Source organism: Lithobates pipiens, unplaced genomic scaffold (assembly GCF_037356315.1).
Source record: "Lithobates pipiens isolate NorthernLeopardFrog02 unplaced genomic scaffold, aLitPip1_a1.2 Scaffold_8, whole genome shotgun sequence".
Classification (NCBI taxonomy): Eukaryota; Metazoa; Chordata; class Amphibia; order Anura; family Ranidae; genus Lithobates; species Lithobates pipiens.
The window spans coordinates 586,881,326-586,907,764 of record NW_027507903.1 but is presented as its reverse complement, the minus strand read 5'-3'; the positions used below and the strand labels follow the sequence as shown (position 1 = coordinate 586,907,764).

At 43.9% G+C, this 26,439-nt stretch overlaps 1 protein-coding gene across 3 annotated transcripts in view; it reads right to left on the bottom strand.

Annotated features, from left to right (window-relative positions):
• NACC1 (nucleus accumbens associated 1) overlaps positions 1 to 26,439 on the bottom strand; it is a 56,026-nt gene that overhangs the window by 22,583 nt on the left and 7,004 nt on the right. For 2 of the 3 annotated variants that reach the window (XM_077470413.1, XM_077470414.1), the window contains exon 3: positions 8,916 to 9,869. In XM_077470413.1, the coding sequence (XP_077326539.1) occupies positions 8,916 to 9,819 (904 nt within the window). In that variant the 5' untranslated portion in view covers positions 9,820 to 9,869. The remainder of the gene's footprint in view (positions 1 to 8,915; positions 9,870 to 26,439) is intronic. The other variant, XM_077470415.1, reaches the window with a different exon arrangement.

The following is a 26,439-nucleotide window of genomic DNA, read 5'->3' as shown; positions in this document are numbered from 1 at the left end:
CAGTGTCATTGGTTTCCATAAAGTGTCAGTGGCAGATTGCCCGCCATTCTATCCCAGTCCTGCTAAAACTTGCTGATCACTACCATTATTAGTATAAAAAAAAAAAAAAAAAAAAAAAAAAAAAAAAAATAAAAAAATGTATGGCAATTCCATTAAATATACACACATCATAGAGCTTGTCAACAGTATAACCCTTGCACAGACCAATCAATATACGCTTATTGTGATTTTTCTTACCAAAAGTATGTAGCAGAATACATATCAGCCTAAATTTATGAAGAAATTGGTTTGAATTTTTTTTTTTTTATTTATTATTGGAAATGTTTTAGAGCTGCATGATTAATCATTAAATAAAAAAAATGAATTGTGATATTGATTCAACCCCCCCCCCACCCCACGATCTCTATGTAGGATTTATACAATTCATTCATGTAAGTGCAGAGCCATTCTCTATTCACTGAGCTGTCAAAAAAAATAAAAAATAAAAAAGCCGGCAAATGTTAATCAACATTGTCAGCACTGTCTCTTGATTTACCACTTTCATGTTGCGATTTCTCAATTAGAGAGCAGCTAGACAGGATTAATGAAGTACTATCACCTCAGCGCAGTCCAATTCAAATTTTTAAAGGTAGCTTTTAGTTCTTAGATCAACAAGGGATGAACTTTTGTGTGTTAAAGAGGTCAGTTTAAAAGCAGAGCTTCACCCAAAAGAGGAACTTCTGCTTATTCGTCGCCCACCCCCCGGTTGGCAAAATTTGGCACCTTTCATGGGATAGGAGAGAAAGAGGACCCGTTTTTGACAGGTACCCCTTCCCCACTTCCAGAGACGTGCCGCCTCTCAGAAGTTTGCCCCCCCCCCTCCTCCTCCGTTGCCGGGCCAATTAGAAAGCGCAGCACACATGCGCAGTAGGAAAACGGCTGTGAAGCCAAAGGGCTTCACGGCCGGTTTCCCTTACCAAGAATGGCGGTGGCTGCACCCAACAGCCGATCCAAAGATTGGCTGGGGTGCCGACAATGCAGGCTCCCTGGACAGGTAAGTGTCCATATATTAAAAATAGGGCTGAAACAACTAATCGATTAATCATCAACTAATCGGTTATGAAATTAATTGATTACTATTTTCATAATTGATTACGGTAATCGGCCAGTAATATAATGGGGTTAAAAAAATAAAATAAAATGAGCCCTTTATAGTACAAAGAGAGCAAATAATAATTGCTACTGTAAATATTACTTTCACAATTCTACAGTAAAAAAAATTAACCCCTTACAGTAGTGATTAGCTGCTTTTCTTTTTTTTTGTACTATAAAAAGGGCTAATTTTATTTTTTTAACCCCATTATTTTACTAAGTGTCTTAGACCTGGTTCACATCTATGCGTTTTTTTTGGTGCTTTTTGCATTAATGCACTACAGTCAATTTACATGGTTTCCCTATGGGACAGGTTCACATCAATGCATTTTTCAGCCGCTGCGTATTTGGGAAAGGTCAGGGACTTGTAAACGCAAAACTGTGCTTTTTTTAGTTCAATATACTTCAATAGAAAAGCTGCAGAAAAGCACGTAATGTATTTTTTGCAGTAATTTGTTACTGGGCACCTAAACCCCCCTCCTGCCCAGACCAATTTTCAGACAATTGCGCGGTCATACAACACTGTACCCGAATAACATTTTTATAATTTTCTTCCCAGAAATAGAGCTTTCTTTTGGTGGTATTTGATCACCTCTGGGTTGTTTTTTTTGTTAAAAAAAAAAAAAAAAAATAATAATAAAATACAAAAAAACGGTTTTATATTTTGTTAATAAATTTTGCATTTTGCAAACAGGTAATTTTTCTCCTTGATTGATGTACGCTAATGAGGTGGCACTGACGGGCACTGATGAGGTGGCACTAGTAGGCAACACTGATAGGCACTGTGTTCCGTCAGATTAGGCGACCCCTTCAAATCTTGTAACAGAAGTGACGTTCCATCGCAGCCATCTAGATACACCCTGCACTCAGCCTACAGTCTGAAGTAGGTGGCACTGGCAGGGGGACTGGTGGGCACATATGAGGTGGAAAGAGGCTTCACCTCTTCCTCTTTGGGACCGATGTCCCTTCAACAGAAACCGGTGATGGGCTTTGGAAAAAAAAAAATTCACGATCTTCTGTTTACATCATGTGATAAGCTGTCGCCTGTCATTGGCTGACAGCTGATCACGTGGTAGGGGGCCGGGATCGCCCCTTACTCCAATCTGTAATCACCCGTGTTGACTCTGATCACAGCGCGCGCCCTGCAGAGGGCGCCCGGGGAACGCACAAAGGGGAGGACGTCTTGACGGCCCCCTGGCAAAGTAGATCCGCAACGTAGCCGTCATTTGGATCTGAAGGGGTTAATGTAAGTATTTTGCAAAAAATAAAACCGCTTTCCATTTATTCTACCCATTTTTACCTCAATCTCTTCTTCTGTTTAAAAACCCTGCTCCTTTACTTCTGCCTTACTTCCTGGACACACTTTAGGTCTTGACACAGGAAGGAGTTGACCAGCTGAAGGTGGATGAGGCAGGGTGTGTTCCGTCAGATTAGGCGACCCCTACAAATCTTGTAACAGAAGTGACGTTCCATCGCAGCCATCTAGGTACACTCAGCTGCAGTAAGCCTACAGTCTGAAGTAGCCAAGCGGACATATTTTTTACACCCACCGAAATCTTGCATTTCGCACATTTTTACCAGTATTGTGAAATACAGTATTTAAAAGTCTGTGACACTGTTTTGATGTAGAATTGTAAAAGCAGCGGTCTTCTGTCAGATTATCAAATGTGTGAGATCAGCAGGCTTGCCGCTGCTTTTAAAATTGAACTTAAAAAAAAAAAAAAAAAAACAGTGTCACAGGGTTCTAAATACTGAATTTCACAATATAAGCTCAGTTTACTGGTAAAAAGTGTGAAATGCAAGACTTTGGTGGGTGTAAAAAGATGTCCGCTTGGTGACGTGAGACTGTAGGCTTAGTGTGGCCGAGTGTGGGGTGTACCAAGATGGCCGACGGAATGTCACTTCCGTTATGAAATCTGACGTTACAGGGGGTGTGCTGAGATTAGCTGGTCAACTCCTTCCTGAGTCAGGACAAGACTGTCCAGGAAGTGACAGAAGTAATGTAGCAGGGTTTTTAAACATTCATGAAGAGAGTGAGGTAAGCATGGGTAGAATAAATGGAAAGTGGTTTTATTTTTGCAAAATAAGTATATTAATGCTATACTGGTACAGCACCCCAAATACCCCAGAGTAGACAACCCCCAAACCACACACCTAAAAAATCAGAGACCTCCAACATATCTAGAAATGGTGTACATTATATATATATATATATATATATATATATATATATATATATATATATATATATATATATATATATATATATATATATATATATATATGACAATGACCGCACATGCACACACTTGTGGCTAGGAGTTTAAAGGCATATGCTCCCCCCCACCAACCTTGGTGAGCCTCAAGCCATTTATTATCAATCAACTGTGTTTACTCTTTTTAAAATTATAAGTCACAACAGAAACTTTCCAAATGACCTTGAAAAAAAAAGTTTACACACCGTGGTGATTTTGGCCCGATAACATGCACACAAGTTGACACAAAGGGGTTTGAATGGCTATTAAAAGGTAACCATCCTCACCTGTAATCTGTTTGCTTGTAATTAGTGTGTATAAAAGGTCAATGAGTTTCCAGACTCCTGACAGACCCTTGCATCTTTCATCCAGTGCTGCACTGACGTTTCTGGATTCTGAGTCATGGGGGAAGAAAAAGAATTGACAAAGGATCTGCGGGAAAAGGTAGTTGAACTGTATAAAACCGGAAGGGGATATCAAAAGATATCCAAGGCATTGAGAATGCCAATCAGCAGTGTTCAAACTCTAATCAAGAAGTGGAAAATGAGGGGCTCTTTTGAAACCAAACCACGGTCAGGTAGACCAACTAAAATTGCCGCAAATGCCACAAAGTATCCTGCTTACAATATGTTAAACTGCACAGAGACAAGCCTCAAACCTTCTGGCACAAAGTCATTTGGAGTGACGAGACCAAAATTTAGCTTTTTGGCCACAGCCATAACCACTACACTTGGAGAGAAGTCAACAAGGCCTATGATGAAAGGTACAGCATTCCTACTGTGAAACACGGAGGTGGATCGCTGATGTTTTGGGGATGTGTGAGCTACAAAAAGGCACAGGAAATTTGTTAAAAATTGTTGGCAAGATGAATGCAGTATATTATCTGGAGGAACATTTGCATTCATTTGCCAGGAAGCTGCGCATGGGAGGTACTTGGACATTCTAACATGATAATGATCCAAAAACACAAGGCCAAGTCGACCTGTCATTGGCTACAGCAGAATAAAGTGAAGGTTCTGGAGAGGTCATCTCAGTCTCCTGACCTCAATATCATTGAACCACTCTGGGGAGATCTCAAACGTGCAGTTCATGCAAGACAGCCCAAGAATTTACAGGAACTGGAGGCTTTTTGCCAAGAGGAATGGGCAGCTTTACCATCTGAGAACATAAAGAGCCTCATCCACAAATACCACAAAAGACTTCAAGCTGTCATTGATGTTAAAGGGGGCAATACACGATATTAAGAGCTGGGGTGTGTAAACTTTTGATCAGGGTCATTTGGGTAGTTTCTGTTGTCATTATGATTTAAAAAGAGTAAATACAGTTGATTGATAATAAATGGCTTCAGCCAATCACTAATCACGAGTGAAAGAAAAGTTTTTGTGTTATTCATATTCTCTGAAAAATGGCCAACAAATCATAAATTCTACCAGGGTATGTAAACTTATGAGCACAGCTGTATATACACACTGTTAATTGTTTGTCGCCTGGACTATCTGGCTCCTGACACTGGTTTGCCTCTATACATGCAAACTCTAAGAACAGAAAACTATAAAACATACAGCAATCCGTGGCATCAACACCTCTCCTGACACATGGAAAGTACATATGGGGCATATGAACCAACCATATCACTGATTTACTCAAGCATGGGAAGGAAAGCAGAACCAGTTTCCTTTGAAATAAAAAAATAAAATAAAACAAACACTGGGAGCTGGACTGGTAGAGAAGTATGGCCAAATCCACATAGAGCTCCAACATAAGCTTGGTCAAAAATGATATCAGATGATGGTGCTCTAAAAACTTTCAGATAAACTTGATCAATTTTGGATAACTCAGGAATGTTGGTGCCTATATGTGGCAGATACTTCTGGCTGGGAATAATATTGCCTACATCCAGCAAATGCACTATTACCAAAAGTATTGGTACACCTGCCTATACACACACACACACACACACACACACACACACACACACACACACACACACACACACACGAACTTTAATGGCATCCCAGTCTTAGTCTGTAGGGTTCAATATTGAGTTGGTCCACCCTTTGCAGCTATAACAGCTTCAACTCTTCTGGGAAGGCTGTCCACAAGGTTTAGGAGTGTGTCTATGGGAATGTTTGACCGTTCTTCCAGAAGTGCATTTGTGAGGTCAGGCACTGATGTGGACAAGAAAGCCTGGCTTGCAGTCTCTGCTCTAATTCATCCCAAAGGTGTTCTATCGGGTTGAGGCCGGCACTCTGTGCAGACCAGTCATGTTCCTCCACCCAAAACTCGCTCATCCATGTCTTTATGGACCTTGCTTTGTGCACTCATGTCTGAACAGGAAGGGGCCATCCCCAAACTTTTCCGGCAAAGTTGGAACATATAATTGTCCAAAATGTCTTGGTATGCTGACGCCTTAAGGCCCCTTTCACACGAGGCGGACTCCCCCCGGCTCAGCGGGAGATCTTTCCACTGATCTCTGCTGAGCCGGCGGATGACAGGTCCCTCTCTGCTCACTGAGCGGGGAGGGGCTTGTCCAGCGCCGCTGGTCTCTATGGAGAGATCGGATGAAAACGCATGTCCGTTTTCATCAGATCTCACCCGATTCGATAGCGACGGACCCGGACGTAGGGCCATCCGTCTGCTTTTGGCGGATCAGACCGGGTCGGATATCAGCGGACATGTCTCCGCTGATATCCGTTGCTCCAAAGACCAGCATGGAGCACCCGTTCAGGTCCGCCATCAAAACTGATAGGTGGACCTGAATGGTCTGTTAGTGTGAAAGGGGCCTTAAGACCCCTTTCACACCGAGGCAGTTTTCAGGCGTTTTAGCGCTAGAAATAGCATCTGTAAAGCGCCTGAAAACTGCCTCCCATGCCACCCGAATGTAAAAGCCCGAGTGCTTTCACACTGGGGCAGTGCTCTTGTGGGACGTTATAAAAAGTCCTGCAAGCAGCATCTTTTGGTGCAGCTTGGGAACATTGCATACAGCGCTCCCAAAACACTCCTGCTCATTGCAATAAATGGGCAGTGATTGGGAAGAGCCGCAACACAGGTGTTTTTAACCTCTTTTTTGAAGTTGAAATCGCTGCGCTAAAGCATGGGTGGCCCCCAGCGTGAAAACGGTCTAAGATTTTTCCTTCACTGGAACCAAGGGGCCAAGCCCAACCCCTGAAAAACAACTCCACACCATAATGCCCCCTCCACCAAATGATTTGGACCAGTGCACAAAGGTCCATAAAGACATGGATGAGCGAGTTTGGGGTGGAGGAACTTAGCTGGCCTGCACAGAGTCCTGACCTTAACAAAAAATTTGCACCTTGCTCTTGACATTACTCTGAAAAGGGGGGGGGGGAGCAGTAGGATGAGGACATTTTCAATTATGTTCCACAGTTTCCATCATGTCTTTTGTCCAAAGGACATATGTCACCATCAGATATATATACACTTCATACCATTTCAAGGCCCCCTGCTCCAAATGGAGAGGTGTCTTTTTGATGACGATTTATGCTTTCTACCCTTATGCGTAGTCATATCTATTATAGATTGTTGCAACACTTTTCTACTTGGTCCCCTTCTATTGTTTGATCTTACTGTTGAACATGCCTAGATGCGGTTTTGTTGGATATAATATAAAATGGGGCAAAACTATCAAAATGGAGATTGTTAGTAAAACGTCTATCGCTTTATATCCCAAATTTCTGTGACCTCAAATAGGCTTTAAAGTAGACCCAAACTTAAAAAAAAAAAAAAAAAAAAACACCAGAGAAGATCCGCTATATTCTAAGAAACATACAAATGTTAATTTTCCCAAAAATACCATTTGTGTTATCTCTACTGAAAATAAAAATGGTAGTGCCCTTCTGGCGAGTGTGCACTCACTGTTCTGCTTGCTAAAGAGGAAGCTGTACCTGAGGATCTGCAGTGCAAGGTTCTCCCTGCTTATACTTCATTTTATTCTGTGGATCCTTGCTTCCTACATCTCTCCAGCTGCTCCAAGTTTACTACCCCACTAATCATCTGGTGGCCCTGTCAATACCAAGATGACTTCATCAACACAGATACCGGGTAAGAACAAGGCATGGTAAGTTATTAATGGGAAAAAGATCATCTGCAGGGAGACCATGAGCAATAATTGTGACAAGTCCTTTGCTAATCTTTTTGTTTTTGGGACACAGCTTCCACAATACAGGTCCCTTAAAAGGGGTTGTAAAGGTAAATGTTTTTTCACCTTAATGCATTCTATGCATTAAGGTGAAAAAACATCTGACAGTCCCGGCACCCCCAGCCCCCCCGTTTTACTTACCTCACCCCTTGAATGTCCCGCGCTCGTCCCCCAACGTCCTTTCCACCGTTCAGCCTGGCCGCTGATTGGCTGGAGTGGATGGATGGAAAGCAGCGCAGGCCATTGGCTCGCGCTGCTGTCAATCACATCCACTGACGTGGAGCGCCGGGGGCGGGGCCGTGTCAAACAGCAACCGGCTATAGCCGCCGGCTGTATCACGGGAGCGCGCTCGCAGCTGCTTCTCACCATGCGAGGGAGCTCGCATTAACGTGAGAAGCACCTGCGGGAGGGAGCAGAGACAGCCGCCGAGGGACCCCAGAAGAGCAGGTTCGGGGCCACTCTGTGCAAAACGAGCTGCACAGTGGAAGTATAGCATGTTTGTTATTTTAAATAAATAAAAAAATTCCCTTTACAATCCCTTTAACTAGAGAGGCACCGAAATTTCGGTGGCCTAAAATGGTGTTTTTGGAAGTTTGCCAATAAAGAAAAAGGTGCCAATAATTGAGCAGAAAACGCGTGCGATTGTCCTGCGATTTTTCTGTGCTTACGGTGTGTTTTTCATAGATCATGTGACTGAAAAACAATATCAAAAAAAGTAACAGATGCGTTATTGAGGTGTTTACAATGCATTTTAACCGAGAGGTGCATTTTTTGTTGTGTTTTTCTGTTTTTAACTAACCAAGATTGCAGCAAGCAAGATTTTTACCACCACAAAGGAAGTGCAGTGAACCAGAATTTAAAGGGATGCATTTTTCTTGAGCTTTTCTTGCACTAAAGGTGCCAATAATAAAAATAATATTCATTTAAATTCATAATATTAATTAAAAAGTGGAATATAATGCAAATATATAAAAATATAATTTTTTAATTTTTTTTTTAAACTGTCATTTTCGGCCAAGTGCATCCTGAATTTTCAGTACCCAAATTTCCATTCGGTGCACCTCTACCCTTAAGGCCTTTATATATACTTTATATTTACGGTGTCATTTTCATCTGAAGTTAATTTTTAGACCTCGGGAATCTGTAGCGGAAATTACTATTTTCCAATATCAATAACTTTTCTTGATCTTTAACCGTTTTAGTTCCCCCCCCCCGAAATCTTGGGAGTCATAAATGATACATATTTCAGAAGAAACTAAAATGTCTGTTAAAGACCAAACAAAAAAAGGCTTTTGCCATTCTGAAATGTTGCCTCTATTCATAAGCACATACATCACACATAGATCAACCATAACCAAAATCACACATACCGCTACTGATGCCACCATTGGCTCTCTCACCGGCCTGGTTGACGTTCATCATGCTGTACATTGTATACATGTTGCAGATTTGCCGGTACTGTTCTTCCGTCCCATCCTCTGCAACCTCCTCTTCTTCATCCTCCTCATTGTGGTAAGACCCTGGGCTGTCACTTGTGTATGCGCTAGATGTTCCTGGGCTGGTCCTCTCCGAACCCATCGCAGCCGTTCCCGCTGCCCCCGATGGCCCACCAGGTCCAGTACCGGCTCCTTGGGAAAAACGTGCCACCTTCCTATTGGCTCCTCCTGCATCTTTCTGTCCCCCATCCCACAGTCTCTTGGCCACAGGGGTGCACTGAACGGCTTCTGACTCCTGGCTCTCCGTCTTAACCCGGGGAGGCCGTGAAGTGTTGTAAGATGTAGACGAGGACAGAGGTACCATGACCGTGCCTGCTGCTGCAACTGCTGCTGTTGTGGCGGGGCTTGGTGGCTCAGAACTTGGAGTTTCTTCAGGATGGAGACCCTGCGAGTCACAGCTGGGTGAGCTGACCTTCAGGAAGAACTCTGTTCCCTTTTCCATGATCTCCTGGATCTGCAGGAAGCCAGCCGTGTACATAAGCAGGAACTGGTCTCCTACATTCATGCTGAGCCGCCCGGTGTAGCAGAAGCTCAGGATCTGCTGGAAAGACTGCGGCTGGACAGAACCGGGTAACTCCACCACTGGGTTCTTGCTGTTGTGGAACAGGTCTCTGAAATAAGAGCTGCTGGCAGCCAGGACGGCCCGGTGGGCTTTAAACTGGTGACCGCGGACCACCACAGAGACATCACAGTACAGACCCTGGAGGCGTTGCTCGTTCAAGCATTCCAGAATGCTGTTCCCAAAGTTGGGAATCTCCATTTGCAGAGTCTGAGACATGATGACAAGCGAAGGTGGGAAGAGACAGACGGAGGGGGAGGATACAGAGGCTAAAGGACACAGAAGAAAGGAAAGACAATGGATGTTAAAGGATAACAAACAAAATAAGTCACTTTAAAGTGATTGTAAAGTCTCATTTTTTCTTTTTTTTAAAATAACAAACATGTTATACTTACCTTCTCTGTGCAGTTGGTTTTGCACAGAGCAGCCGGGATCCTCCTCTTCTCGGGTCCCGCTTTGCTGCTCCTAACCCCTCCCTCCTATCGAGTGCCCCCTCCACCAGCAGCTCTCTATGGGGACACCCGAGTCAGAGCTCCGTGAATCCATTCAGACACAGAGCCCCGACCTGACCCCACCCCCTCTCTCCCTTGATTGGCTGACTGACTTTGATTGATAGCTGCGGGAGCAAATGGCGCCACTGCTGTGTCTTAGTCAATCAGGAAGATTGTCCTGGACGGCTTAGACACTCATGGACAACGCTGGAGCAAGGAGCTCGGGTAAGTAATGAATGCATGAAGATAACAAAAAAAAAATAAAAAAACCCAACCTTCTGCCTTTACAACTCCTTTCAAAATAGAAATAGCAATGCTACTCAGAATTGATATTTTAACCACTTGCCGACTGTCTCACGCCGATATACGTCGGCAAAGTGGCATGGGTGCGCAACACAACGCACCCGTATGTCGCTGCCTCATCCGCGGCTAGTGGGCGCATGTGCCCAATGTCCACCAGTGGCCCATGATCGTGGCACGGAGACACAGAATGGGAAGATGCTTATGTAAACAAGGCATTTCTCTGTTCTGCCTAGCAAGAGATCTACTGCTCGCTGTCATCGGGAGCAGTGATCTGTCATGTTCTAGTGAAGTGATCATCAACCCTGTCCTCGGACCCACTAACAGGCCAGGTTTGCAAGATAACTGAAATATATCACAGGTGATATCATGTTCTGCTCAGTGATTGCAGTATTCTAGTCTTCATCTCCCCCAAGGTCATACATAAAACCTGGCCTGTTAGTGGGTCCTGGGGACAGGGTTGATGACCACTGTTCTAGTGAACCCATCCCCCCCTACAGTTAGAACATGATGAAGGAACACAGTTAACCCCTTGATTGACCCCAATGCTTAACCCCCTTCCATGCCAGTCACATTTACACAGTAATCAGTGCCTTTTTATAGCAGTGATCACTGTATAAATGCCAATGGTCCCAAAATAGTGTCAAAAGTGTCCGATCTTTCTGCCGTAAAGTCGCAGTCATGATAAAAATCACAGATCACCATCATTACTAATTAAAAAAAAAATTATATATATATATATATATATATATATATATATATATATATATATATATATATATATATATATATATATATATATATATATATATATATACACATACATACACATACACACACCCCTATATATGCACACACACCATAAATCTACCCCCCATCTTGCAGACGTGATAACTTTTATGCAAACCTATAAATATACATTTATTGCCATTTTTTTTATACCAAAAATATGTAGAATAATACATATTGGCCTAAAAACTGGAAGAAATATTTTTTTTAATATATATTTTACAAAAAAGGGCCTGGTCTGAAAGTGGGTAAACCCTTCCGGGGCTGATGTGGTTATTGAAGCCTGGTGCATCAAGAGGCCTTGGCTCCTGATGCGTCTTGGATATTTAACAGCTCCCTGTCATTCCCGACTACAACGTATATCAGCGTGAGGCGGTCGGCAAGCAGTTAAATTCGATTTTTATTAAATTTATTTTAATAAAATGCTTCTTTTTTTTAATATATAAAAATCAAGTTTTCTATTTAAGATACATTAATAATTTAGTTTATTTTGTATGAAATGGAGCTTAGTTATGTAGCATGAAGCTGTATGTATATTCTGTAGCAATATTTACATTTTCGGTAACCTCATTCAATGAATCCAAGCTCTGCAAGCTGAGATAACATGCACTGTATTGATGTATTCACACAATTTCACAGTAACCAGGAGATAAACCAAAGTTCAGGAATATTCCTTTATCCCATTGTTTTGCAAATCTATGTACACTACAAACTGTATGATTGAATCGGTTCTGATATCACTGTTTTACTAATCTGACAGCTTATTATTCTAAATAGGAAACCTTCATTTTGTGTGCAAATATTAAAGATTCTTACTACCAGCAAGAATAAGTCCTTATATTTAAAGAGCACCTGTCATTTCACATCCATCATGGCAGTGCCTGTTAGCGGGGCATCCGCTCACCTGCTGCCACCACATCCCTCACCTTGTTGTATCACTGCCCCATCACCAACCTTCCCATTAAAGTGAATGGGACTGTCGGCGAGTCCACAGCGGGTCAGAGGAGGAGCCGCTGCGGGACAGAGATGACAGCTGCTCTTTAAAAATTAGGATTTAAAATCGGAGTCGATTTAAATCCCGAGGCAATATTTCTCCCACTAATGCTGGGGCATTTTCTACTCCCAATGGCTACAGCTAGAGCTGCACGATTCTGGCCAAAATGAGAATCACAATTTTTTTTCTTAGAAGAAAAAGATCACGATTCTCGGAACGTAAAATGTTTCACATTATACTTACAAAATTAATAATGGGCTAAATTTACTTTTTTTTATTCATTAAAGTCATTTTTTCCACAAAAATTGCATTTGGGGGTTCTAAATAATTTTCTAGCAAAAAAAAAAAAAAATAATAATTTTAACTTGAAGCCAACAAAGGTCAGAAAAAGGTTTAGTAATTAAACTTTTTTCACTTAGGGCCGGTTCACACAGCGGGCGATGCGAGGCGACACGACTCGCCTCGCCTCGCCTCGCTCCCGCAAGTCGCCCCCGTTCTGTACAATGGAACCGTTCTGAGAGGAGCGACTCGAGTCGCTCCGACTCAGAAAAAAGGTTCCTGTACTACTTCTGGGCGACTTGCATTGACTTCTATACAGAAGTCCTCTGCAAGTCGCCGCCGAGGCCGCCGCAGGTCGCGGCGAGGCAAGTCGGAGACGCCTCGCCGCGCCTGCAGTGTGAACCGGCCCTTACACACAAAGTCTATTCCATTGACAAATTGTTACAATGTTTATACTTAAGCTCAACTGATAAAGAATGTTGTGATTCTTGGCAGACTGCCCAATTTTTCTCTTCCTTTCTTTTGATGGCTGTGGCTTCAGAAGAGCAGAGAGAATTCTTTGCATAGAAGAAATTGTGAAACACTTTAGTCAAGATCGTTATAACAACTGACGATTAATTGTGCAGCTCTAGCTATGGCCTGCCTGAATGACAGTAAATTGGTCCTTTGGAAAGTTTGGAGACTCCCGTTCTAGAGGGATACCACAGTTATGGCACATACTTACACTATATTACCAAAAGTATTGGGACACCTGCCTTTACACACACATGAACTTTAATGGCATCCCAGTCTTAGTCTGTAGGCTTCAATATTGAGTTGGCCCACCCTTTGCAGCTATAACAGCTTCAACTCTTCTGGGAAGGCTGTCCACAAGGTTTAGGAGTGTGTATCGGAAGGTTTGACCATTCTTCCAGAAACAAATTTGTGAGGTCAGGCACTGATGTTGGACAAGAAGGCCTGGCTCGCAGTCTCCACTACAATTTATCCCCAAGGTGTTTTATCAGGTTGAGGTCAGGACTCTATGCAGGCCAGTCAAGTTCCTCCATCCCAAACGCCATGTCTTTATGGACCTTGCTCTGTGTACTGGTAGTAGTCACGTTGGAACAAAAAGGGGCCATCCCCAAACTTGGCATGAAATAGTCTTGGTATGCTGACTAATTAAGAGTTCCCTTCCCTGCAACTAAGGGGCCAAGCCCAACCCCTGAAAAAATAACCCCACACCATAATCCCCCTCCACCAAATGATTTGAACCAGTGCCCAAAGCAAGGTCCATAAAGACACGGATGAGCAAGTTTAGAGTGGAGGAACATGACTGGTCTGCACAGAGTCCTGACCACACCTTTGGGAAGAATTCGGCTGGATTCACACCTGTGCAGTTTTAGTGCTTTTTGCATTTTGCAGATTTACACTACAGTCTATTTACCATGGTTTCCAAAAGGAACACGCTCTGTAGTGCAAATCTGCAAAATGCATAGGTGGGAATCAAGCCTTAGCCCTTGTACACGATCGGAGATTCCAACGGAATGTTTCTGATCAGAGCGTTTTGTCGGATATTCCGACTGTGTGTGGTGTGCATCGGACTGTTTCCGTCGGAATATCTGTCGGACCAAATTTTCCAATCGGACATACTCCGATCATGTGTAGAGAATTCCGATCGGACAAAGTGCCACGCATGCTCAGATCAAATTCCTACATCAAAGCTATTGGGTACTAGCCTGAATGTAGTCCCGTCATAACGAAATAACGTCATCACGTTCTGAACGATCGGATTTTCCAACAACTTCGTCCGACCGTGTGTATACAACAGTTTCGGACAAAATCCGTCGGACAAAAAATTAAAAGTACAAATACTGTAGCTGCTGACTTTTAATATAAGAACATCTACCTGTCCAGGGAGCCCGCGACGTCTGCACCCCAGCTGATCTTCAAAAACGGCTTTCGGGTGCAGACGTCGCCATTCCCTACTGCGCATGCGCAAAGCGCTTCCCAAATAGTCCCGCGGCAGAGGAGGGGCCCCGAGATGCGACCCCGTCTCCCAGAATTGGGGAATAGTACCTATCAAATACACAGGTACTCACTTCCCCCTACAAGGTGCCAAATGTGGCATCAGGGGGGTAAGCATAAGTTCCACTTTTGAGTGGAACTCTGCTTTAAGAAAATTTAAAAAAATGCAAGAAGAAAAGCTATTAATCGCATAAAACTGCCTGCTAGGTAGCTTGCCTGGCTAATCAGAAAATGCTTTGCATTCATTCAGAAAATACAAAAAAAGAAAACCCCTCTGCATGGCGCCCATGCCAAGCAGCCAACCTCCTGTGTTCAGAATGCAGCAGCCCCAGCTGTTCAACGTGGGACCCGGAAGAAAGTGGAAACCATAGTAGTAAAGGTGTAGACTTCAGTGATTTCCAGGTACCATATATTCATGAAAATGAACCGCTGCTCCAGGTGTATAAAGATAATGCTGATTGGAGTATCTTGCAGAGTGCCAGCCTCAGCCCGCCTCCTTGGGAAACTTGGAAAGAAATGGCTGCACATCCAGAACTGCCTTTTATTTTGTTTCACAAAGATAACACCAAAGACACCAAACTGTCTTCTTGTGCTTAAAGCGGTGTTGCCACCAAAAATAAAAAATAAATTTGCTTAAAATTCATTAAAAAAAAAAAAATTAAAAAAATTGGGAATTTTTTTTTTTACTCACCTCTAAATGCCTGTTGCAAGGGGGTCCCTCGTAGTCTGCCTTCTTCATTGCCCAGGCTGGTGACATCATTTCCCCTTGGTGCCGCACAGTCACCTGGGACCTGTCACGTGTCCCAGATGACTGTGCGGCATATCACGGTGCGCGGTGTTGCTTGCGCATGCGCAGTGTTGTGCCCGGCTGTGAAGCCACAGCCGGGTGCCCACAGTAGGAATGCCGGCGCCGTGAGTGGAGAACGAAGGGGGCTTCGTTCCCCCGCATCGCTGGATCCTGGGACAGGTAAGTGTCCGATTATTAAAAGTCAGCAGCTGCAGTATTTGTAGCTGCTGACTTTTACATTTTTTTTTTTTTAGGGGGCACCCCACTTTAATCATTACTGGTAATGATTAAGCACAAGATGTATGTGTGAAACGCGTCTACGTGACCTCAGTTTGGTGTTATCTTTGTGAAACAAAATAAAAGGCAATCGGAAGTTCTGGATGTACAGCCATTTCTTTCTTCTTACCATATATTCATAGTTACATTGATTCAAGCTGGACTAACAGAACGACGTATAAAATATTCATACCTGGAATAACTTGCAAAGCAAACTGCTCCATTTCCCCATCAGCAGTCAGACTTCATGGGGGGAATCCCTCCCGTAGGACTATGGAGTTCTGCAAGCGGGGATCCTTCCCTGCTGACAGCATTAATCGTTCAGGAAATAAAACTGGACAGGCTGGTTGTATACAATTCGATCGATAGTCCGACTTGTGCACAACCAGGGAGCAGATACATGAATTTAAAGTCAGCTGGTCCCTACTGAACCGACAGACTGTATGGCTGGGCTTCACTCTATCCAAAATGAAGCCAGGTTTGAGCTTTACACACACTATAAAAGGAATGTGTTCACAACCTTAATGGAAGGCACGAAAATGCCCCTCACCCGCCGAGCACATTTGTCTGCCAGCTATGCTGCTTCCTCCTGCTAAGATCTCATTATCATGGAGCTAAGAAGAAAGGCAAACAATAAGTGTTTACAGGGACACAAGCACCCCCTACACTGCAAGGCCTGCGAGTCCCAGCTCCACACTCCCGTACAAAAGAGGACTTCCGCAGAAAACAAAAGATGTGTATGAGGATGAAAACAAATCATTGCAGAAAATGGGAGCTGCTCAAATAGATCAGATCATTTACGTAAAATCATAAAAAGGTAAAATTTAAGTGCGTGCAGTGATTTGTTTTATACATATACACACACATACAGTGGTGTGAAAAAGTGTTTGCCCCCTTCCTCATTTCCTGTTCCTTTGCATGTTTGTCACACTTAAGTGTTTCGGAACATCAAACCAATTTAAACAATAGTCAAGGACAACACAAGTAAACACAAAATGCAATTTGTAAATGAAGGTGTTTATTATTAAAGGTGAAAAAAAATCCAAACCATCATGGCCCTGTGTGAAAAAGTGATTGCCCCCCTTGTTAAAACATACTATAACTGTGGTTGTCCACACCTGAGTTCAATTTCTCTAGCCACACCCAGGCCTGATTATTGCCACACCTGTTCACAATCAAGGCATCACTTAAATAGGAGCTGCTTGACACAGTAAGGTCCACCAGAAGATCCTTAAAAGCTACACATCATGCCGAGACCCAAAGAAATTCAGGAACAATTGAGAAAGAAAGTAATTGAGATCTATCAGTCTGGAAGGGGTTATAAAGCCATTTCCAAAGCTTTGGGAATCCAGCGAACCACAGTGAGAGCCATTATCCACAAATGGCGAAGACATGGAACAGTGGTGAACCTTCCCAGGAGTGGCCGGCTGCCCAAAATTACCCCAAGAGCGCAGCGACGACTCATCCAAGAGGTCACAAAAGACCCCACAACAACGTCCAAGGAACTGCAGGCCTCACTTGCCTCAGTTAAGGTCAGCGTTCATGCCTCCACCATCAGGAAAAGACTGGGCAAAAATGGCCTGCATGGCAGAGTTCCAAGGAGAAAATCACTGCTGAGCAAAAAGAACATCAAAGCTCGTCTCAATTTCTCCACAACACATCTTGATGATCCCCAAGACTTTTGGGACAACATTCTGTGGACCGATGAGACAAAAGTGGAACTCTTTGGAAGGTGTGTGTCCAAGTATATCTGGCATAGAAGGAACACTGCATTTCATAAAAAGAACATTATACCAACAGTAAAATATGGTGGTGGTAGTGTGATGGTCTGGGGCTGTTTTGCTGCTTCAGGACCTGGAAGACTTGCCGTGATAAAAGGAACTATGAATTCTGCTGTCTACCAAGAGATCCTGAAGGAGAATGTCCGACCATCTGTTCGTGTACTCAAGCTGAAACGAACTTGGGTTCTGCAGCAGGACAATGATCCTAAACACACCAGCAAGTCCACCACCGAATGGCTGAAGAAAAACAAAATGAAGACTTTGGAGTGGCCTAGCCAAAGTCCTGACCTGAATCCTATTGAGATGTTGTGGTATGACCTTAAAAAGGCCGTTCATGCTCGAAAACCCTCTAATGTAACTGAATTAGGACAATTCTGCAAAGATGAGTGGGCCAAAATTCCTCCAGGACGCTGTAAAAGCCTCATTGCACGTTATCGCAAACGCTTGGTTGCAGTTGTTGCTGCTAAGGGTGGCCCAACCAGTTATTAGGTTTAGGGGGCAATCACTTTTTCACACAGGGCCATGACGGTTTGGATTTTTTTTCACCTTTAATAATAAACACCTTCATTTACAAATTGCATTTTGTGTTTACTTGTGTTGTCCTTGACTATTGTTTAAATTGGTTTGATGTTCCGAAACACTTAAGTGTGACAAACATGCAAAGGAACAGGAAATGAGGAAGGGGGCAAACACTTTTTCACACCACTGTACATATACACACTGGGACATCTATTTATCTTAAAGTGGTTGTAAACCCTTACAACACACTTTGACCTACAGGTAAGCCTAGATTAAGGCTTCCCTGTAGGTCCAAGAAAAATCTCCTAAACCTACACGGTTTATGAGATATTTGCCCGAAGAGAGGCATGTGCCGAAGACAGCGGCGCGCAGGCGCACTGAGCGCGGCATCTTCAACGACGGAGATGCCGCGCGTGTCGGCTCCCGGGCGCATGCGCGGGAGTGACGTCATCGCGGCTTCGCCGAATGACAGCGGCGGAGCTGCGAGACCCCACCGAGAAGATGGATGCGCCGGACTACAGGGGACAGCGGTGACTTCGCTGGCTCCTGTGTCAGGTAAGTGACACATAATGGACTACTATGCGATGCATAGTAGTCCATTATGCTTTGCCTTTGCAGGGAATGAAAGAGGAAGTAAACCCATCAGGGTTTACTTCCTCTTTAATGCAGGAAATGATCTCCACTGATATTCGCTGAGCAGGCGGGTGACGCTATGCAGAGTGGACACGGACACAGCCTGCTGCTCTCTATGGGGCAGTGAGATGAAAACAGACTACATGTTGGTTTCCATCCAATCCGCCAGACAGATGGAGAACATAACCCCATCTGTCTGTTTTTAGCAGACCTGATGTCGGCGGACGACAGCGGAACCATGTCTGCCGACATCTGCCGCCCCATAGAGAACAATGGGTGGTCCGATCGGGTATGCTTGAAAACCAGACAGGTGGACCCGATCAGTCCCTTGGTGTGAGCCTTAAAGAGGAAGTAAACTTCCTCTGCAGACATGCATGCACTTCCTCATGCACTCTGCAGTGTAGTTGAGCATCATGGGAAATGTAGGTCCAAAACATCTGAGGTGCCAAGGTTCACCATCACTGCCCTAAGGGGGTTAGCTGATGTAGGGAGGAGCCACGAGAGCCGATAGGGGACCCCAGAAGAGGATGTTTGGGGCCACTGTCAAAACGAGCTGCACAACGGAGGCAAGTATGACATGTATGTTGTTCTATAAAAACAGAAAACGATCCTTTACAATCACTTGAAGGGGGTAGGGGGATTGACTACAGTACACAGCTGCTCCAGATTCTTGAGAGAAAAAAAAAAAAAAAAACATACTACTACTCTGCCGCGGGCACTCCAACCCCTCACTGCTACAACCAGTCAGTGTAAAGCTTCCAGCGGTTCTCTGTCCGCTTCATGAACATAACATTTGAGCCAAAAAAAAGAAACCGCTCTCCGCTATAAAAACCTTGTATGAAAATGTATTCAAGCGGAACTACAGGCAAAACTTCTACTCGTTTTGGATAAAGAAGGGAAAGGTTCTAACCACTGTAAGTTTTTTTTTTTTTTCCTTCTATCTGTGCCCCATTTGGTATATTGTTCTTCACTTCCTGTCCCACAGCTAAACAGGAAATCCATTGGGGACCCCTATAGTATCCCCATTGGAAGATTTCCCCTCTATTACTGTTATGGGAACAACCCAAAATTTGAGATTTTCTTTTACATTCTCTGAATAATGTGTTAAATGATGACAGATAAAAAACAAAAAAAAAACACACACATACATACATACATACATATAAAATCAAAGTTGCATACCCTGGCAGAAATTGTGAAATTTTGGCATTAATATTGAAAATATGACTGATCATGCAAAAAAGAAAACTTTTTTTAATTTAAATTGCTTCAGCCCCAGAAGAATTTAGCCCCTTCCTGACCAGATTTTTTTTTTGCGCGATTCGGCACTGCGCCACTTTAAGGCTGGGTTCACACTGCTGCGATGCGGGAACGCTGCGAATCCACTGCGGGTTCCCGCATCGCATGCCTCCCGGCGGCAGTTCACACTGCCCTATGAGAACTGCTGGGCATGTCAGAGTGTCAGTGAAAAGTTAATGACACCCCCAGATCAGTTCGCATATCGCAGTGCGATCTGCAAACTCGGACAGGAATCGGATCGCATGGTGTGAACACCCATGCAATCTGATTCTGCTGCGGACCAAAAAAAGGGTCCTGTGCAAGTTTGGGCCGGATGCGATGCGAATTCAGCCATACTATCTGTATGGCTGAACTGGCATCGCACAGAGATCGCATGTGATTTGCACTGCAGTGCGGTGCGAATCACATCCGATCTCGTCACCGCAGCAGTGTGAACCCAGCCTAACTGACGATTGTGCAGTCTTGCGACGTTGTACCCAAACAAAATTGCCGTCTTTTTTTTCCCCACAAATAGAGCTTTCTTTTGGTGGCATTTGATCGCCTCTGTGGTTTTTATTTTTTGCATTATAAACAAAACAAAAAAAAAGCAACAATTTTGAAAAAAAGAAAAAAAATGCGATCTATTACATTTTGCTATAAATATCCCCCAGAAGTATATAAAAAAAAATGTTTCTTCAGTTTAGGCCAATATGTATTCTTCTACATATTTTTGGTAAATAAATAAATATTGCAATAAGCGTATATTGATTTTATTTGCGCAAATGTTATAGCATCTACAAAATAAGGGATAGATTTAAAGCATTTTTTTTTTATTATTACTAGTAACAGCAGCGATCTGTGATTTTAATCATGACTGAGACATTATGGTGGACACATCGGACAATTGTGACACATTTTTGTAACCATTGGCAATAATACAGCGATCTATGCGATTAAAAATGCACCGATTACTGTAAAAATGTCACTGGCAGTGAAGGGGTTAACTATGTTCCCTGGGAGGTGATTCTAACTGAAGGGGGAGGGACTAGCTACAGGAAGTGACAGATCGCGATTCCTAGCTAATAGAAACACACGATCTGTCACTCCCGTCAGAACAGAACAGAGAAGTACGTGTGTTTACACACACGCGTCCCTGTTCTGTGTCTACCGGTCACGATCGCTCGTGGCTGGCGGTCATCGCGGCCGTTGGCCACGAGCAGGGGAGCCAACCTGCCGCAGTAGAACTGCGCCGGCTGGTCCGTAAGCGGTTAAGGATAGCAAACACATGAAAACATTTATTATCACAGTTTTTTTGGATCCTTTTTAAATCATAAGTAACAGAAATCACCTAATTGGCCCTGATAAAAAGTTTAAATACCCTGGAATGTTTGGCCTTGTTACAGACACAGAAGGTGGGACACAAAGGTTAAAATGGCAATTAAAGGTTTATTTCCCACATTTGTCATTTTTTAAATCACAATTAGTGTCTTTGTATAAAATAGTCTTTCCATCTTTGTAAAGTTTCATTACCTTGTTACGCAAGTCTTTTGACTGTTCTTTTCTGCTTTACTGCATCCATGTGAGAGCTAACAAACTCATTGACTATTTATACACAGACACTAATTGTGATTTAAAAAGCCAAAAATGTGGGAAATTAACCTTTAACCACTTACGGACCGCTGCACGCCGATATGCGTCTTAACTTTGAAGAGGAATATTGTTGCTATGGAAGCAGCTAGCTGCCACAACCCGGTATCATCTTCTCCAGTGGGCGGTCCACTTCAAGATAAAAGTGGTCTTTCACGGATTTCACTGCAAGATCACTTTATGGGAGGCGGGAGAGGGGACCCCCCCCCCCCTTCCCACCGTACTCCAGTGCCCTCCACAGCTTAGCGGAGCCATCGACACCATGCAGGTGGTCGGATGTTGCTCCTTCGTTGGCATGGAAACGAGTGAGTGGAAGATGGCTCCCACTCGTCTCCATACCATTGCACAGTGGAAGAGACGTCAAAATGTCACTTCCGCCTATAGCTCAAAGGGCCATTTTTTTTCAAATTTTTCTTTAAATTACCTTTTTTTATTGCATTCTAGTGTAAATATGAGGTCCCCAGATCTCATATTTAAGAGGTCCTGTCATGCTTTATTATTAACCACTTGCCACCCGCCCTATTACAAATTGACGGTGGCAAAGTGGTTTCATAATCCTGATCGGACGTCATATGACGTGATCAGGATTATGAGCCGCTGCGCGCCCCCGGGGGCGCGCATCGCGGCGATCGTTGTTGCGGGGTGTCAGTCTGACACCCGGCAACTACGATCTCGGTAAAGTCTCCGACGGAGACTCTTTACCACGTGATCAGCCGTGTCCAATCACGGCTGATCACAGTGTAAATAGGAAGAGCCGGTGATCGGCTTTTCCTCACTTGCGTCTGTCAGACGCGAGTAGAGGAGAGCCGATCGGCTGCTCCTCTGACAGGGGGGGGGGGTCTGTGCTGATCGATTATCAGCACAGCCCCCCTGAGGATGCCCACACTGGACCACCAGGGACGCCACCAGACCACCAGGGATGCTAAGCAAAAGGTAATCCTCCCTAGACCACCAGGGATGCCAGTCAGCACAATGGATGCCAATCAGTGTCCACAATGGGTCACTGATTGGCATGCATTATTGTTTGGCACTGATTGGCATCCATTAGTACAGTATAACACCAATGCTGCCTATGAGTGCCCACCCGTGACGCCCATCAGTGACCACCCGTGCCGCCCATCAGTGACCACCCGTGCCGCCCATCAGTGACCACCCGTGCCGCCCATCAGTGACCACCGTGCCGCCTATCAGTGACCACCCGTGCCGCCTATCAGTGACCACCCGTGCCGCCTATCAGTGCCCACCCGTGCCGCCTATCAGTGCCCACCCGTGCCGCCTATCAGTGCCCACCCGTGCCGCCTATCAGTGCCCACCCGTGCCGCCTATCAGTGCCCACCCGTGCCGCCTATCAGTGCCCACCCCGTGCCGCCTATCAGTGCCCACCCGTGCCGCCTATCAGTGCCCACCCGTGCCGCCTATCAGTGCCCACCCGTGCCGCCTATCAGTGCCCACCCGTGCCGCCTATCAGTGCCCACCCGTGCCGCCTATCAGTGCCCACCCGTGCCGCCTATCAGTGCCCACCCGTGCCGCCTATCAGTGCCCACCCGTGCCGCCTATCAGTGCCCACCCGTGCCGCCTATCAGTGCCCACCCGTGCCGCCTATCAGTGCCCACCCGTGCCGCCTATCAGTGCCCACCCGTGCCGCCTATCAGTGCCCACCCGTGCCGCCTATCAGTGCCCACCCGTGCCGCCTATCAGTGCCCACCCGTGCCGCCTATCAGTGCCCACCCGTGCCCAGCTGTTATGTCCCCATCGTGCCGCCTATCCATGCCCATCTGTGCCGCCCATCCATGCTCATCCGTGCCAGCTATCAGTGCCAATTTGTGCCACCTATCAGTGTCCATCCGTGTCGCCCATCAGTGCCACCTATCAGTGTCCATCAATGCCACCTCATCAGTGCCACTTCACTGGTGCCACATCATTGGTGCCCATCAGTGCCGCCTTATCAGTGCCCATCAGTTTAGCCCCATCAGTGCCCATCAGTGAAGGAGAAAACGTACTTATTTACAAAGTTTTGAAACTGAAACAAAAAAAAATTTTTTTTTCAAAATTTTCTGTATTTTTTTATTAGTAGCGCAAAAAATAAAAACCGTAGAGGTGATCAAATAACACCAAAAGAAAGCTCTATTTGTGGGAAAAAAATGATAAAAATTTCATTTGGGTACAGTGTAGCATGACCGCGCAATTGTCATTCAAAGTGCGACAGCGCTGAAAGCTCAAAATTGGTCTGGGCAGGAAGGTGTTTAAGTGCCTGGTATTGAAGTGGTTAAGGGATGTTTACATTTTTTCTTAATAGGAATAAAAAAAGTGACAGAATTTTTTTTTATAGAACAGTGTAAAAATAAAAAATGGAATGTAAAATAATAATAATAAAAAAAAAAAAACTTTTTTTAAACGCGCCCCATCCCGCCGAGCAAACGCATACGCGAGTAGCGCCCGCATATGAAAACAGTGTTCAAACCACACGTGAGATATTGCCACAATCGGTAGAACGAGAGCAATAATTCTAGCCCTAGACGTCCTCTGTAACGCAAAACATGCAACCTGTAGAATTTTTTAAACGTTGCCTATGGAGATTTTTAAGGGTAAAGTTTGTCGCCATTCCACAAGCGGGCGCAATTTTGAAGAGTGACATGTTGGGTATCAATTTACTAGGCGTAACATTATCTTTCACAAAATAAAATAAAAAAAATGGCCTAACTTTACTGTTGTCTTATTTTTTAAATCAAAAACGTGTATTTTTTCCCCAAAAAAAAAGTGTGCTTGTAAGACAGCTGCGCAAACACGGTGTGACAGAAAGTATTGCAACGACCGCCATTTTATTCTCTAGGGTGTTAGGGAAAACAAAAAAAAATTATTTTTAACTTGTAAACAACAAATCTCAAAAAGAGGCCCTGTCCTTTAGGTGGTTAATTGCCATTTTAACCCGTGTGTGTCACCTTCTGTGTCTGTACCAAGGCCAAACATGCCAGGGTATGTGAAGTTTTTATGGGGGTGATTTGGGTGATTTCTGTTATTACCATTTAAAAAGGATTGAAAAAAAAAAAACTATGATAATAAATGGCTTCATGTGATTGCTATCCTTACATAATAGACAGTTTTTTTGCATGGTCAGTCATATTTTCCAATATTAAATGCCAACCAAAATTTCACAATTTATGCCAGGGTATGCAAACTTCTGAGCACCAAAACACACACACATATTACATTATATATATATATATACACACATACATACATACATACATACACATATACATACATACATACATACACACACACACACACACACACGTGATGCTTAATAAAATTATACAGGTGGCATGTTTTGAGTAACAGTGTAGAGGTGTAGAGCTAGAATTATTGCTCTCACTCTACCGATCGCAGCGATACCTCACATGTGCGATTTGGACATTGTTTTCACATGTGGGCGCTGCTCACGTATGTGTTCGCTTCTGGAACGCGAGCTCGACGGGGCACATTTTAAAAGAAAAATTTATTTTTGCACTGTTCTTAAAAAATAAAAAATCTATCACTTTTATTTCTATTACAAGGAATGTGAACATCCCTTGTAATAGAGAAAAAAAAAAAAAAAAAAAAAAAAAGCACGACAGGACCTCTTAAAATGCAAAAAAAAAAAAAAAAAATTAAAACAAACTGGCCCCTTAAGAGCTATAGGTGAAAGAGACGTTTTGACATCACTTCCGGCCTGCAATGGTATGGAGACGGGTGTGGGTGTTTCCGTCACATATGGCGACCCATCACATTTGGCTACCCGCTGGAGTGCGCATGCGCGATGCCGTCAGGTGTGTTCCAACCCCCGAGTTCAGGTTCAAGCCCCATCATCCAAGTTGATAGATCACAATTATGCCGAGCAAAGTGAGGCGGTGCCCGAAGCGTGGAGAGCGAATCGAGCCCGCAAGGGGCCCTGTGTTGGAACGCATATGGTGGCGTCACGCATGCGCTCTCCACCGGATAGCAAAATGTGATGGGTAGCCGAATGTGATGCGACAGGGGCCATCTTCCCCTCACTTGTCTCCATACCCAGTAAAAGGAGAAGCATCAGATCACCTCTGCCGCTGGCTCCGTTAAGCGGCAGAGGGCACCGGAGCGCGGCCGTGTTCTTGCTGCAAATCCACTGAAGAGACCACTCTTATCGGAAAGTGGATCTCTGGCTGAAGAAGAGGATAGCGGGGTAATGCCAGCTAGCTGCTGCCATAACAACGATATTCCTCTTCAAAGTAAGGACGTATATCAGCGTGCGGCGGCCCGGAAGTGGGTAAGCTCCCTTTTTCCCCCTTTATTTGGCGATAATGCAAGTAACACTCTTCTTGTGTTCGGATGTCTCCATGCAACAGAGACATCTTTGGACAACCAGCGTCAGTTCTGGGAGAGGGTAGTGTAAGAATAGCAGATTCACAAGGACTTCGCTAACAAAATTAAAACCAAACTCCAGATTCAAGATACCGCCTATGAACAGTTACAGCAACAGTTTTTATTTTCTCCTTTTGGGATAAAGGTTTTACATAAATAAAAGCTGACCATTGTAAGCACTCCTGCCGGTGGTAAATAGTTTGTCTCAACCCAATAACTGCCAATTTTGCTGGATGGCTTGGTCTATTAAAAAAGAAAGTTGGGGAAAAAAAAAAAAAGGGGGGGGGGGGGGGGGGCTTACTGGCTGAATCAAAAAAGGTAAAAATGAAGGGGGAAAAGGCAAAAAAAAAAAAAAAAAAAAAAAAAAGAAAACTAATGCAGCAATCACAATTAAGAATCGGTAATCTGCAAATGTGCTAAAAGTTTGCTTTTGGGTTAGTACCACTTTAAATCAGACCTACCAGATGTTTTAAATTTTATGTAAAGATTATTCTGGTGAAATCATGTAATATTTGCATAAAGTATATTACACCATCTATATTGTATGTGAGCCGTTTTTGTATTTTATACCCTTTTTGATTATATAATATGCAAACAGAGAGCAGTTGCGCCCCATACACTGAATACATTAGATGTTATGGGTATGATTAGTCAGCAGCAGTAAAACACAATGTGCAGTTCTGTGAA